The following is a 14,024-nucleotide window of genomic DNA, read 5'->3' as shown; positions in this document are numbered from 1 at the left end:
GGATTTATTCTTCTTGGCACACTGCTTGCCAGCCTCAAATGCTGGATTTGGCTGTCTGACTCAGGGCAATTATGAAATACTCTTTCCAGTTCAGCTGTTGCCTCCCACATCTTTATCACCCCAAGATTCAAAGACAAGATGACTGACAGGGTACAGTAACTTGCAAAAAAGCTGAAGTAGAAAAGGAAAATCTCTTAAGGTCAACCAAGTGGAATTGAGTCACCTGGGATGGACACCCCTTAACTCAATGGTGTCAGAAACACCTTTACCTAAACTGGAAACTCCACCAAGTGTTTCTGGGAGGTGAACAAAACACTCCAGTATATTTTAATCCTTCCCTCTGATTTCATTGACAGTCCATTAGAAGGCTTTGTCTCAAAAACCTCCTCCTCCATCAAAGAAAAGCAAAATGAAATGACTACTGATTTGAAGGGTGACCTTTAAAATGAACTGTTATTATCAAACTGTTTTTACTTGAAGTGCTTGCATCTATTACGCTTTCAGATTATGTCTGTCTCTAAGTACATATTAAGCCTACAAACATATAATCTTGTAATTTTTACATGCATGTATTATGCTGGTTTGAGCAACCTGTCACATCACTGACCTCATGTCACACCCAACATTTATTTCCCCATTAAGGGCTGTGCTAATAACAGACATTACAGAACATACAAACTTCAAAACTCACACAGTCTTTGTGAGCAGATTCTTGCAGGATTTACAGAGCACTTTTCATTTTGAGTTTAAGAAAAAGCATGCAAGTAAATATTTTTCTTTCCTGACAACCTGCTGGTTACAGATTATCAGACCAGTTCCACATCCTGATCCATAAGGACCATAAGGTGAATATTTTACACTGACAAACAGTGCCATGTCCTAACTTCTCCTTCCAAACTGTGCCAACATTCATTTTGGAGGCAAAAGTCACAAAGAATGAAGACTTTACTTCAAGACAATACTAACAGGAAGCTGAAACTACTGTCCAAACTGGCAATGAAGCAACTTCTGAAAATTCATTTGTATTTGCCTGCACATTTACTCCAACTAAAGACAGCTATATATAAATAAATATATTATATTTATAAATTTCTTCTGATAACAGACTAAAACAAAGAAAAATAGACTCCAAATATTAAGCTGGATTTTGCAGGGGAAAAAAAACCCAACAGAACATGTAGCCAAACAAAATGTTCATAGAGTTTGAAAAGATGTTTAAAAAAGCACTCAACTATCTTCACTAATCTCACAACAGCAAAACCAGGAAAGCTGTGAAATGGGAGAAAACAGATTGCATATGGAAAACTTGTTTTTCTGAGCACTATGGAGACCTGCCAATCCTCTCCTCTTCCCAGCCAACCATGAATTTTGGCCATCAGTCTAAATTCTTCATGCAAATTCCTGGCGTTGGAACATAAATGCTGAATTTTCCAAGATGGTTATACACATTTAAAAATTAATTTCAGTTTTCTAAAATTTACCACTCTGCCCCCCAACAACACAACCTGATGTAATTGATCTCATTTTTTAAATCAGGCTGATCATGAGTAAATGTAAGCATAATTCTTACTGCAGGTACTGCTGACAGTGACCCATTTTGTGTTTTAATTTTCTGCAGGAGTGTAACTTCCATTAGAGACACGGTAATGTGCCATTAAAACACAGACATTGGATATTACTCTACAAAAGAACCTGAATGAGTCACTGAAGAAAGAAAATGTAAAACCCATGTGAAAATATGTAGTGCACATATAGCAGTAAGATTTTTTTGGGTTTGGCCATGTCAAGTGTTCATTATGCATTCTGCAGAAGTAATAAAAAGGTAATAAAAAGTAAAACCCAAAAATGCTCCTTGAAGCCAGCCTGGTAACTACTAGGCTCAAACAGGCAGGATTCAGTTTCTCTGAGTTCCAAGAGGAAACAGATTTAGACAACAATGTGTATTTCACATGGAAATCCATCACTGAGTTGATATTTATATAAGGAGGGAGATATAAAAAGCAAAAGAGAAAGCTTCATCAGGGAAAAATAATGGAAGAAAATATTTTGCAAGTAGTTCCTCAGGCAAAGCCATGCTATCTGAACCAATAAACTGAAAACAGGCAGCCTTTTTTGTTGAATGTTGATACAAAATCATGTCAGCAACAGTAATGACAGATTGCAGGAATCTATGGCTCCTATTCATGATGAGCTCCATGGAAAAATTAACAACTGTTACATACAAACAGCGTAAGAATGTTTTCAAAACAAGCTCTCTATAAAAAAGGGTGATCTTTTTCTGGGTAATCACTCTACAGACAAATGGAATATTCATCACCTCCCAGTAGGTTGGCAGGACCTGCCTGTGCTCACTTTGCAGTGCCACTGGTGACATGGCTGCTCCAGACCAGGGGGACCTTTTGGCTCCCCTCCCTGGTGTTCACATAAGCTTCAGTACTGGTGGGGAAGAAATCTTCCAAATATAAAATCTGTGAATTTAGACCTTGATTATGACAAACAGTAAAATACCTCTGATCGTTTCAATGTACTATTCCTACACATTTTACCAATAAAGACTCAGGATACCCACAAAGTCTATCTGTGTCACATGATGTGTTTACACAATATTGATTAATTTCTGCTTCCAACTCAATTTTCAGTCCACTTATTCAGTAAAATAAATAATTGCTGTCATTTTTATGAGAACATCTTAATTTATGTGACATATCTAAAATGTAATTCTCTGCTGAATGACAGAAATTACTTAGTTCAGTAATAAAAAAAGAAATTTTCTCCTTAACTGACCTCACACATGAGTCAGACAATCTAGGAGCTGATGACTTCCCCAAGTGTAGCTTCATTCCAAACTGCACTGAACAAGCTGTATTTTAGCACTGACACTTCTGCACCAGTGCCAGTGGCAGCACAGTTGGTTGGCTGGGGTGTTGGACAATACTCTTTTCCTGACCCAGAGATGGGTTTTAAAACACCTGAGAGGTGTTTCAAAAACTTTTATTCCATTTTCAGTCTCATGAGGAGGGTGAGACAATACAGGTGTTATAATTCACACCATCACAATCAGAAGCCAATTATTTCCTAATTACAACACAAGTGATGCACTATAAGTGAAACACTGTAACTGTTTCTTGGCCTGTCAGCTTTAGCCACACCATGCTGTAGATGCCTTGAAGCCAATCATCTAAAATTACTCCTGGTGGGTCTTGCTACAATGCATCTTTCACAGTTCTATTTCTCCAAAGTATCCAGTCTTATTTTCAAGGCCATCTGTCAGGACCCAGAACATCCTCTGGCTGGCCAGGACCCCTGCCAGGGGGCTCAGAAGCCCTGGCACAGAGCCCAAAACACCTGTGGGTTTGATTATGACCCATGGAGCAAATCACCAACCTTAGATGAAGATCAGTAAGCCACAACAGTTTAGGTAGAATAATAGTGAAGTTATCACGGGGTGGAAAAGTAGATTTTAGGGTTTTGGTATGGGGGTTCAGGGGGCAAGATGGAGGGAACTGGGCGTGTCCAGCCTTTCTCCTTCTTCTTCTTGGTCTCCATCTTCTGCTGTGATGTTGGCACTTTTGGATTGGTTCAGAGTAGAAGCTCACTGTCTAACACAGGTGATAGGTATTGGAAAGGAATTGTAAACATTGTACACATTGTAGTTTTTAGTACAAAGACATAACCCTGCCCCGGGGCAGGCAGAGTGCCTGGAACTGTCCTGCTGGATGGACCTCGGCAGGGCAGGGGAAAATTCTTTATAGATAAGAAACAATGAACAACCTTGAGACTGAGAAATGAAGAGCCATGACTCCTTCTTCGAGCACCAGGCTGGGAAAAGAGACTTTCAAACTTTTCTCAGGGTCACTCTGATAAGCTAGAGATCCTGACAGCCATCCTTTGAAACTTGTTTCTGGTTCAATTTCTCTGTCAACAAGAGCTGAGATAGAAAGCTGATAGAGTTGATAGAGCCTGTCCTATTCCATGGCATTCCTAACTCAGCATTTCTTATCTCAAGGCTTGCAAACAGATACCCAGTGAGAACTCCCTCCAGATGGCAATGCCCCTGGGGCTCAGAGCTCACCTTGTGTGTTTTGCTGTAGGTGTAGAGGTAGGCCAGCCTGTAGAGGCTCTTGTAGTGCTGGGGGAAGCGGCTGAGGCACAGGCAGAAGGAGGAGATGCACTGCTCCGTCAGGAACTTGCGCTGCTCCTCCAGGTCTGCGGGGAGGCCCTGGGGGAACTCACAGGCATCCTCTGCACAAGGCTCAGCCTTCTTCTTGCAGTCCCACTGTGAGCCTGGGGCCATGGCAGCTCTGAGGGCATTGCCAGGAGCACACTGAGGGTCCAGCAGCAGTTTCTGGGCAGTAGGCTCTGTAGGATCGTAAGATACGGAGATCTCCAGCAGCTCCTCTGATTTTCCTGCAGTTGGAACAGTAAGAGGAAAGTGACACAAAATTGCCATTTCCAAATGGCAAATGACATATAGAAAATGACAAAAATTCAGTATGACAAAAGGTAATCCTTTTCTTCATTAAAGCACAGACAGAAATATTGAAAAAAATTTATGACTATTTGTGGTACTCATTGAACAAGTGATCTGCAACTCATTGACAGAGCCACACAGTGGTGGCTCCATTGTCTTCATCCTGGGTATCAGGATAAAGGATAAACCTTCATCTGGGTTTATCCTGGTATCTCCATTGTCTTCATTTACATTTTATCCTGGTATCTCCATTGTCTTCATTTACATTTTATCCTGAACAATAGTATGAATCCAGCACACCTTCCACAATGAAGGGTTTTACATACTCTTGGAAGATTGAGGAGGAGGAGGGAAAAAGGCCAAAATAAAAGAGTAAATTCAGGAATATTTTATTGCAAAGAAAAGAAGAAAAAACAGAAAATTAATGCCACCCTCCCAAGTGAAATGTATTACTCTTAATAGTCTGCCCAGAACACAATCCCAGAACACAAAATGGACTCAGACAGAAGGATAAGCAGCAGCTCACCTGGTCTTCTGCACAATGTAGGACCTACAGTTCCATGTAAGTACTTTTGAGATTATTTTGGCAACTTATAATTCAATTCACCCATCTTTTGTTGAAGGATACCAAATCTTACTTCAGAAATCATCTTGTTACAGTGGCAGCTTCCACATTTCCTGTTAGCTAACATTGCTGCTGGAAACACACAACCTACATGCAGATTAATTTAACTTTGATCTTCAGTCATGGAAGTTTCCCATGTCTTTGTCTTTGCTAGGATAAAGAGCCTCTTACATTAGATCTTATCTCCCAGCAGAGTGTAGAGATACACTAAAATGTACTTCATCCTCAAATATAAAGCTGCTCCATAAATTTTTCTCTCATAAGGCTGAATTTTTGAGTCAAACATGTTTTATAGAACACACATTTTTCAAAATGTGCTTGCCTGATGTCTATATCCAAAATAATTTTACTGTACAGGTAACTTTATGGGAAACAACATCTGTTCTAATAAACACCTGTAATTTAAGAATGCATTTGATGGTTTTTCTGACAGACAAATGATGACAATAACACAGCTCACTGCAAGCCTGAAAAAGAGCCAGGATTTTAGTCTAGTAGCCAAAAGACTACTGGGTTTAGTGATTATGGAAGTAGCATTTCACAAAACTGGAAACTGGCATCTATTTCAGCATGTTAATGCAAGCACCACCACAGGTTTCCTTAGCTTAGGCAAAACTGAAGTTAATGTTTTTAAAAACAAGAAACCAAGGTAATCCAAGCCTGCAAACAAAGATATAACTGCTTGGCACTTGTTCCTAGTGAGATCAGGGAAGTGATTCAGGGCTCTCTCCATAGCATGATCTCTGGAGCTCTGGAACTGGGAAAGTGTGAACTGGCAAAGAACACTTAACATCCCACAAAAAGCCACAGCCTGGAAAGGCAGACAAAGTTTACACACTGGTTTTGTTTGTCTTTCCCTGTTGAAGTCCAGCCTCTTTATCTACTGCCACATCCAACTGTACAAACATCAGACAAAGGGAAATTCCAGCTAATGGATTTTGAAACCATTTTTCCAGTGGAATACAGAACACTTAGTACCATTATATATGGAAAAATCTGGTAGAGAGCAATTCTAGCTCTCTACTGGAATGAAGTATACAATGGAATAAAGCAGCTAAATTCTACTACTTAGGCTCTTCTCTGTACTGAATATTAAGCTGCTACTGGGACAGAACAAAAAGGGCATCTATTCCTGGGAAAAGTAAAAAAGTCTTGTTTGAGGCTATATTCAATTAACTACTCTTTAAATTATTTAAAAATACAAAACACTGAAGAAAAAGCAAATAATAATCTAAAAAAAGGCAAGTCAGTCAAAGGGTCAGCAGACAGCAGTTTAGTTTTTCTTTGCAAGATTTACCAGACAGAACAAATTGAATTGGTGGACAAATGAATGGGGCACAGCTCTAAATTTAAGCTACACACATACAGGCAGCAATGTTACCTAGTTAAAATCCTTAGCCACAGTGCAGCATATTTCAGTGCATCTGCAAGCCAGGAGAAACATTTTCATGAAACTCCTGCAGCTGACATGCTCTATTAAATCAGGCATACCCTTCTCCTCTGCAGATCCCAGGGTCTCTTTGCTGAGCACCAGTGTATCAGCACAGGTAGCAGAAATCCTCTTCTCTGTGTAAGTCTTCTTCAGGCTGTCCTGAGAGCTGGCAGGCTCATTGAACATATCCTGTGTGGAGCTGGAGTCAGACAGCACTGCTCCAGTGCTATCCTGACTCCTCTCTGCAAAAGAGATAAAGAAGGAATGCACCTCTCTTCATAGTCCTCAAGCTGCTGCTTGTCTCTTGGTAACAGCAACACAAAACTCTGCAAACTCTTACAACTGCCACACAGGATCCCTAAGCACCACCAAGAAAAGGTATTTCGTTCTCACCACATTTCTTCCTAGAATATATTCCTGGAATTTGATTCAAAAGCAATAAAGCTCAATTTTCAAGAGCAGTTAGGCTAGGGACACAATATTTCAGGCAGTATGGCCCTGGAAAATCTCCCAGGTTTACTGGAGCATTTGCCTTGAAAAGCACCCAGTATAATTTTGAACCAGAAACAAGCAAAGTTCAATTGACAAGAGAAAACCATGAAGAACAATTCTGGTAAAAATTACTCATGAAAGAAAGAAAAATCAGTAAAATTAGAGGGCAAAGACTTACAGGAGTGATCTCTGATGCCAACTATCCTGCAGGTGTAAGATGCTATTCAACAAACACTCTGAAAGGTGATTTAATATGGCAAATAAACAACACATCAAAGAACTTGGCCTAACACAGACAGGGAAACTGGACTTCAGGGCAGCCATAGAAGAAAAGAAGAAGTGACTTTACCTTGACAGAGTGGAGCAGGGGCTGCTGACTACAGTACAGTCACAACTAAGCTGTTAATGTGCACAGGAACAGGCATTGAGACTTTATCAGAGGGGATAAAACACACCTCAGAACAGGCAAGTGAAAACCTCCCACTCATGTCTGAAACCTGCCAGATTTAACCCAAGTTCTTTACATCAAGGGTTAGCAGAGGCAACCCTGCATGAGTAAAGAACACAGCTGAGTCTCTCTGACAGAAAGAGGCCTGCACATTCCCACTGAGATGGGAAACTGGCATTTTTCCATATTGTTCCAACATAATTCAGTGTTCAATATAAAATTCCAATACAAGCAATTCCCTTTAAATCTGGAGTCCACAAGAATTATTTCCAATTTCTTCTTAAGATACTGATACTTGATTCTGTGGTCTAGTTAAAGGTGTCCCTGCTCATTGCAGAGGTGTGGCACTAGATGATCTCTAAAGGTTCATTCCAACCCAAACCATTTCATGATTCTATACAGAAATGGCATAACCAGGAGGGGGTTACATCTATTGTCTAGGCAGTTCCACTGCATTCTGATTCATTAATTTTATTGATAAGATCAAGAAAGAAAATTAACAAAGCAAAAGCCCTTGCTTTGAGATGAGCAGATAATTTAATTAAATTTCTTCTGTTCCATCTGAATTGCACTTGTTCAGGAGAGAGCTAAGGTCCTCCTGTGAATTTATTTTATCAAGATAAATCCCTCTGCAAACCTTCAGCTTGCAGATCAGGTTCTGCTTATTAGGATTCCAATGAATTTAAACCAAATTTGATGCACTCTGTAGGTTTTTCACTACCACACAAAGAAAACCTTCCCTTTCAGTGAGCAGATCTTAATAAAACTCTCTATTGGAAAAGAATGGGGGAACAGTATTTGCTTCCTAATTGGAAGCTATAGAAGCTGGTTAATGATGACAAGTTTTATACAGAGAGAATACAATTGCAAAGAATGGGAAGAGAAGGATTCTGAAGAGAGGTCAGTCAAGCTTTAAATGACTCATTTATAAAGCTTTAATAACTTTCTGTGGTACAAATCAATACTATTGAACTCCCAGCTGACATCAGGAAAATCATTTACAGTAGCTCCCTTGGTATTTTTTTTAAGAAGTTTCTGTATCTGTGGCAAAGAGGCTGAATTACTTATCTAGGGGAAAAAAATTGCAAATTTCCAGATGTTGCCACAAGCCTGCAGGTCAGTTCTGATGTGAGGGTTATGACAGAGGAAGCATCAGAATGTGAATCAAGAAATGCCAGAGCAATATGCCTGGGTGAGATCAGATCACTGGGAAATTACAATAGGTTTTCATCATGCAAAGATAGACAATGATTCAACACATTAAATTTCAAATATATGCATGAGCTTTTCCTTATGGGAACAAATGTAAACACTCCTTACAATTAGCCAGCTAGTTTAATTTGAAATTTCTGCTTAAATGAGTGTGGGTCTAGGTAGGGATGTTTATTCTCCTTTTCTTTCAATACATTAACCCTATTTAAAAAATGATATTAACATTGGGCTCCCTAATCACTGGAAAGCAGAGGAAGATGACTATTGAGACAACTTTCTATTATATTAGATATTCCTTGAATGCAGCAGATACTTTCAAACTAAGTGAGCCAGATGGAAAACCCTGGAGTATTCCAGAAATTAGCAGCAGCCACCAATTATTAGCATTAATTTCTCAGAAATCACAGAGGATGGGTAAAGTCCCAGGGAATGTAAAACAAAGTGTAGTGCTTATCTTTACAAAGGATGAAAGGTCAAAGCTGTGAGCCAGCCTGCCTTCATCTTCCACAGAATCATTTGAGCATAAATAAATCAATCCTTCCCTAAGCACCTAAAAGGTAACAGGATCAGGAGTAGAAAATGTGTGAGTGGATCCCAGCACACACATTCCACATGTGAATTTGTGGTGAATTTGTGCCTCAAATCAGAACTGGCCTAAATGTCAGGCTACTCTAAACACACCTCAGCAAAGCAGCATTCTTGAATGTGCAATCAGTAACTTCACAGCAAAAAGATGTAAGAGCCTTCCTGTTCTACTGAGCACTAATGAAAATTAAACTTAATTACGGTGTCTGTATTTGGGACCCACATTTTAAAAAAGACACTGAAATAGGGAAAAATTAATTCAGAGGAGAGGATAAAAATGAGAGATTAATGAGATGACATATGAAAATCACCAGGAGAATTGGACTTATCTTAAAAAAGATGAGGTAGAATTTCCAAATACACATGATTAACCAAAATAAAAATACAATAATTGCTGTTCATATTCATTAGGTACAGTGCAAAAGGCAATGGGTTTTAATTGCAGCAAGAAAATTGACTTTTTTTTGCCCTCATCTCTATCTTAACTGCTACATACAGTTAGAAAATAGCACAGTGAATCAACCTACAGAGTCACTGTGGGCTTTCAGAGACAGGCAGACAAACAGCCATCATTTGTTAGGTTACCCAAGATGTTCCTTAATATAATAAAAAGCTCTGCCAATACCTAAATTCTGCAGTGTGCAATGCAGAACTTGTGGCAACTGCACCAATTCACATCCTAACTCTGGTTTTCTAAAAAGAAAAAAAAAAAGCATATTTTGTATTGGAATTACTATTCTCTTCTAGCCAAGCCGCCAAAGACAGCTCTTTTTATAAATATAGATATGCTGGATGGATACATAGCAGATATTTTGGATTTGTTGTGCTGTGAAGTTTTTCCTTTCTCTGGTAAGAGCAGAGTGCAGCTCAGACACTCATCAGTGCCACTTAACCCGTGTGCCAAGGGCTGCAGTGTGTGAGGCAGAAAGTGAATTCCAAATTCCCAACTGCTCTCAACACCTGCCCTCCTGAATGACGCAAATCCATGGAGAACATCAATGCTTTTTAAGAATTTCTGCCATAATTAGAGACAATTTAATGCAACCCATTGTAATTTAAGAGTTTAAAATTATATGTTTTTATGGTTTTGTATATTTTTTATATTTCAATTTTTAAAATATTATATATTTTCATATTTTGTTTACCTATTTTCTTCATTTCCCTATAAAATATAATATATATATAATGTATTTTATTTTTTATATTTCCATTTTAAAATATTTTATATTTTTTTATTTTGTATACCTGTTTTCTTAGTTTCCCCACCCAGCAATAGCAATAAGACAAGCTTTTCCAAAAAGCTGGGGTGGTCCCTTGTTGTAAGAGATTGGTAAATCAAGGGCTAAATGTTCTTTTGAGGTTCCTCCCTGTAAAGTTTCCTATTACTTCAAAAGCTAAGATAAAAATACAGCTGGGTATTAATGTCCCAAAATTATTATCTGTAGCAGAAATGAAGAGCCTAGGGAGAAAGTTCTCCTAAATTGTGCATAAGTAACTGCAACTACATTCCTAGGAAAAATATGATCTGATAGTAGATGTTTCTCCTTGGTATTATTATATTTTGTTTCATTACTTCATTGCATCATTCCTAAGTTTTAGGAAGATTTCAAAGAACCTGATGAGCTGAAATCTCAATTTGATGTAAAGTTAAATATTTCATGTTTATCTCTAAAAATTTCAGAAAATGGCACTTGAAAGCAAGGGGTTTTTTACCACATTTCTCATAATGTCCTCAACTTGTGACATTTCATTTCACATCTATGTCAGATTACATCCCCTACTCTGTCAACAGGTGAAAAAGAGCAGCTTTGGACAGGAGATTTAAAAAGGTCAAAAGAAGAATCTTGTTAACTTTCAAAGACATTAGTAAAAAAATACTAATTCTTATCAGAAAGATGTCATTGGGAAGAAAGAACTTGTATATTCATCTGTACTGCCAAGACCTTCACTGCATCACACTGAGGTCCTGTCAGACACATGGGTGATTAAATCACTGCCATTACTGAACCACATCTGTCAGAGATGTTAGAAAAAATATCTGAGGTCTGTTTGCCTTAATTCCATGCTTAAGAGCATTTTAACACTAATCTTATCCTGAATGAAATAGGTTTACTGGCTTGACTTCAAAAATCCCTGTTCCCACTATTGCTCCACAAGCAGCCACAGCCAGCAGCATGTCACTGTCACTGTCACCCTGCAGGCCAGCCACCACCAGGACAGAGCTGTGGCACACTCTGGAGAGCAGAAATGGCCTTAAAATGGTTTCATTTTAAAATGCAGCAGGAAACAGGGCTCAGAACTGCAGCAGGGACTGCCCTGTGCCAGCACCTCCCACAGGAGCCCTGTGCGCCATCCATGAGCCCTGGGACCCAAACTGAGCCCTCAGCACTGGGACAGGGACAAGGACAGAGATGTGTCACTGCTGAGTGACCAAACTGAGCCCTCAGCACTGGGACAGGGACAGGGAGGGTGATGTGTCACAGTGTGAGTGACCAAACTGAGCCCCCCAGCACTGGGACAGGGACAAGGACAAGGAGGGTGATGTGTCACAGTGTGAGTGACCAAACTGAGCCCCCTCAGCACTGGGACAGGGACAAGGACAGAGATGTGTCACAGTGTGAGTGACCCAAACTGAGCCCCCCAGCACTGGGACAAGGAGGGTGATGTGTCACAGTGTGAGTGACCAAACTGAGTCCCCCAGCACTGGGACAGGGACAAGGACAGAGATGTGTCACTGCTGAGTGACCCAAACTGAGCCCCCCAGCACTGGGACAAGGACAAGGACAGAGATGTGTCACAGTGTGAGTGACCAAACTGAGCCCTCAGCACTGGGACAGGGACAAGGACAAGGAGGGTGATGTGTCACAGTGTGAGTGGCCCAGCACTGGGACAGGGACAGAGATGTGTCACAGCTGAGTGACCTGGAGCAGCTCAGACCATGCCAGTGCCAGAGCTCTCACTGTTAGCAGTGATGCCCAGGTACAAACCTACAGAATTGATGCTCAGGGGAGCTGCAGCACAGCTCCATGGTGCCAATGGCAATGAGGTGTTCTGCCTTGGACAATTATTTACTATGCAGCTCAGTAATCCTCTTTTAAAACTTTCTGGAAGTTAAAAGGAAGATGGAGAAGACCTCTGAGACAGCTGTATACAGGAATAAGTAAAAGGCTCAGAAAGTCAAGAGGGTACAACTCACTTCTGAATGGTATCTTTGTCTGTCTTAAACATCTGAAGGAAAATGTGCATCCAGTTACTGTGAGAAGGTGTCTGAATGATGATAAACAATCAGTTACAAGTCAAAAAGTCAGAAATGAGTGGCCCAGAAAGCTTTTCTACAGAGCTCTGTACATCTGCTAACTCAATTTGCAGAAAAGAAACATCCTGCTGCACAGTTCAGAGCTTATGAATAAGCAACTATATATAACTGAAAAAAAAATCTTGTGTCATGCAATAAAGGTGGGCAGGTTCAGGCTGTGAAGGTACAGACTCTCTTTGTCCTGCCTGGCACCATCTCTTCCCTCTCCACTTGAACATATGAGCATTTTTCTTCACTGGTCTGCAGTCAGAAACATGATGTATCACAGAATTCTCATTCTGCAAACAGACTCCACCCATAACAGAAGACAACATTTAGCTCTGCATCAAAAGGCACTTGCACATTATTAAAAAACAAAGGAATTGCAAAGATTTGCATGGGAGTAGGTTAATTTGAGGACAGCATTTAAAGGGAGTTCTCTTTTAACATGAGTCAAAGATGAGAGTCTATGTTTTGTCTGGTTGTACCGAACACAGAATGTGTTTCCACAACTTACAGTCCTGTATTGCTGTTCTGTCTCCAAGAGCAGAGCACCAAAGCATCTCACCCATGTCCCATCTATTGGACAAATGCTTTTTACATAATCTCACACTCCATCTCAATGTGACACTTCTACTAATCAGAGAGAGGTTAAATTGGGGAAAGGTAAAAATGGAGCACAGTGCAATAAACTGGGTGTGATTCATTATTCATGGAGTCCAGTGTGCAGTCCCCATGGACACCCAGCACCACGTGCCAGCACAGCACATGCACTGCAGACCCAAAGATTGCATTTCTAACTGCTGAAGAGAGAGAATTTTAAGGGCATTTCAAAATGCAAAGTGGATGTTCTTTTTATGCACAGAAACATCCACTCCATCCCAGAATCTGATTTAGCTTAGCATGAGTGACAACCTGGTGCAAGGAGTTGCTCAGAGATCACCTTTGTCTCATCAGGATGTTGAGAACCCCCATTTACAAAAACTGTGCATCTTCATCACATTTGCAGAATTACAGACCAACAAACTATGGGGTGAGACTTCTCCCACAGCACGAAGCAAGGAGCCTTTCCTGTGAGTTTATCATGCAGGTTCTGCCAATTATTAAAAGCAAGCCGTGACAGGTAAAAGCAGGAAGAGAATGCCTGGGGAACAGAGATTTGTGTAAAGGTTAGAGGCAGCACGGGCAATATTGGTTGCAAAAGCAATCAGGCAAAGACAAACACAAAAAAGGACAATTAAGTCTAACTACACACGACATACTACATGACATGGATGAAGACTTCAACAATACAACATTTTCACACTGCAATAGCCATGGATACATCATGTGCATACCACCACAGGAATATGGAACTGAGTATCAACACAACAAAGGCATATCACAGTAAAAAACACCTCCTAAACAATCTCCCAGTCTACTTTTTGAGAAACAAATATCTTATTCACATTTTTTAAATTTTAT

General features: G+C 40.0%; 1 protein-coding gene across 2 annotated transcripts in view; it reads right to left on the bottom strand.

The window, feature by feature from the left end:
• Window positions 1-14,024, bottom strand: part of CABIN1 (calcineurin binding protein 1) — a 117,081-nt gene that overhangs the window by 67,176 nt on the left and 35,881 nt on the right. For both annotated transcript variants that reach the window (XM_066562001.1, XM_066562000.1), the window contains 2 exons: window positions 6,588-6,770; window positions 4,073-4,407 (listed from right to left, as the gene is read on the bottom strand). In XM_066562001.1, the coding sequence (XP_066418098.1) occupies window positions 4,073-4,407; window positions 6,588-6,770 (518 nt within the window). The remainder of the gene's footprint in view (window positions 1-4,072; window positions 4,408-6,587; window positions 6,771-14,024) is intronic.

This window comes from Molothrus aeneus, chromosome 18, assembly GCF_037042795.1.
Source record: "Molothrus aeneus isolate 106 chromosome 18, BPBGC_Maene_1.0, whole genome shotgun sequence".
Taxonomy (NCBI): Eukaryota; Metazoa; Chordata; class Aves; order Passeriformes; family Icteridae; genus Molothrus; species Molothrus aeneus.
Note: the sequence above shows the minus strand (reverse complement) of the source record. Positions and strands in the feature narration are given on the sequence as shown.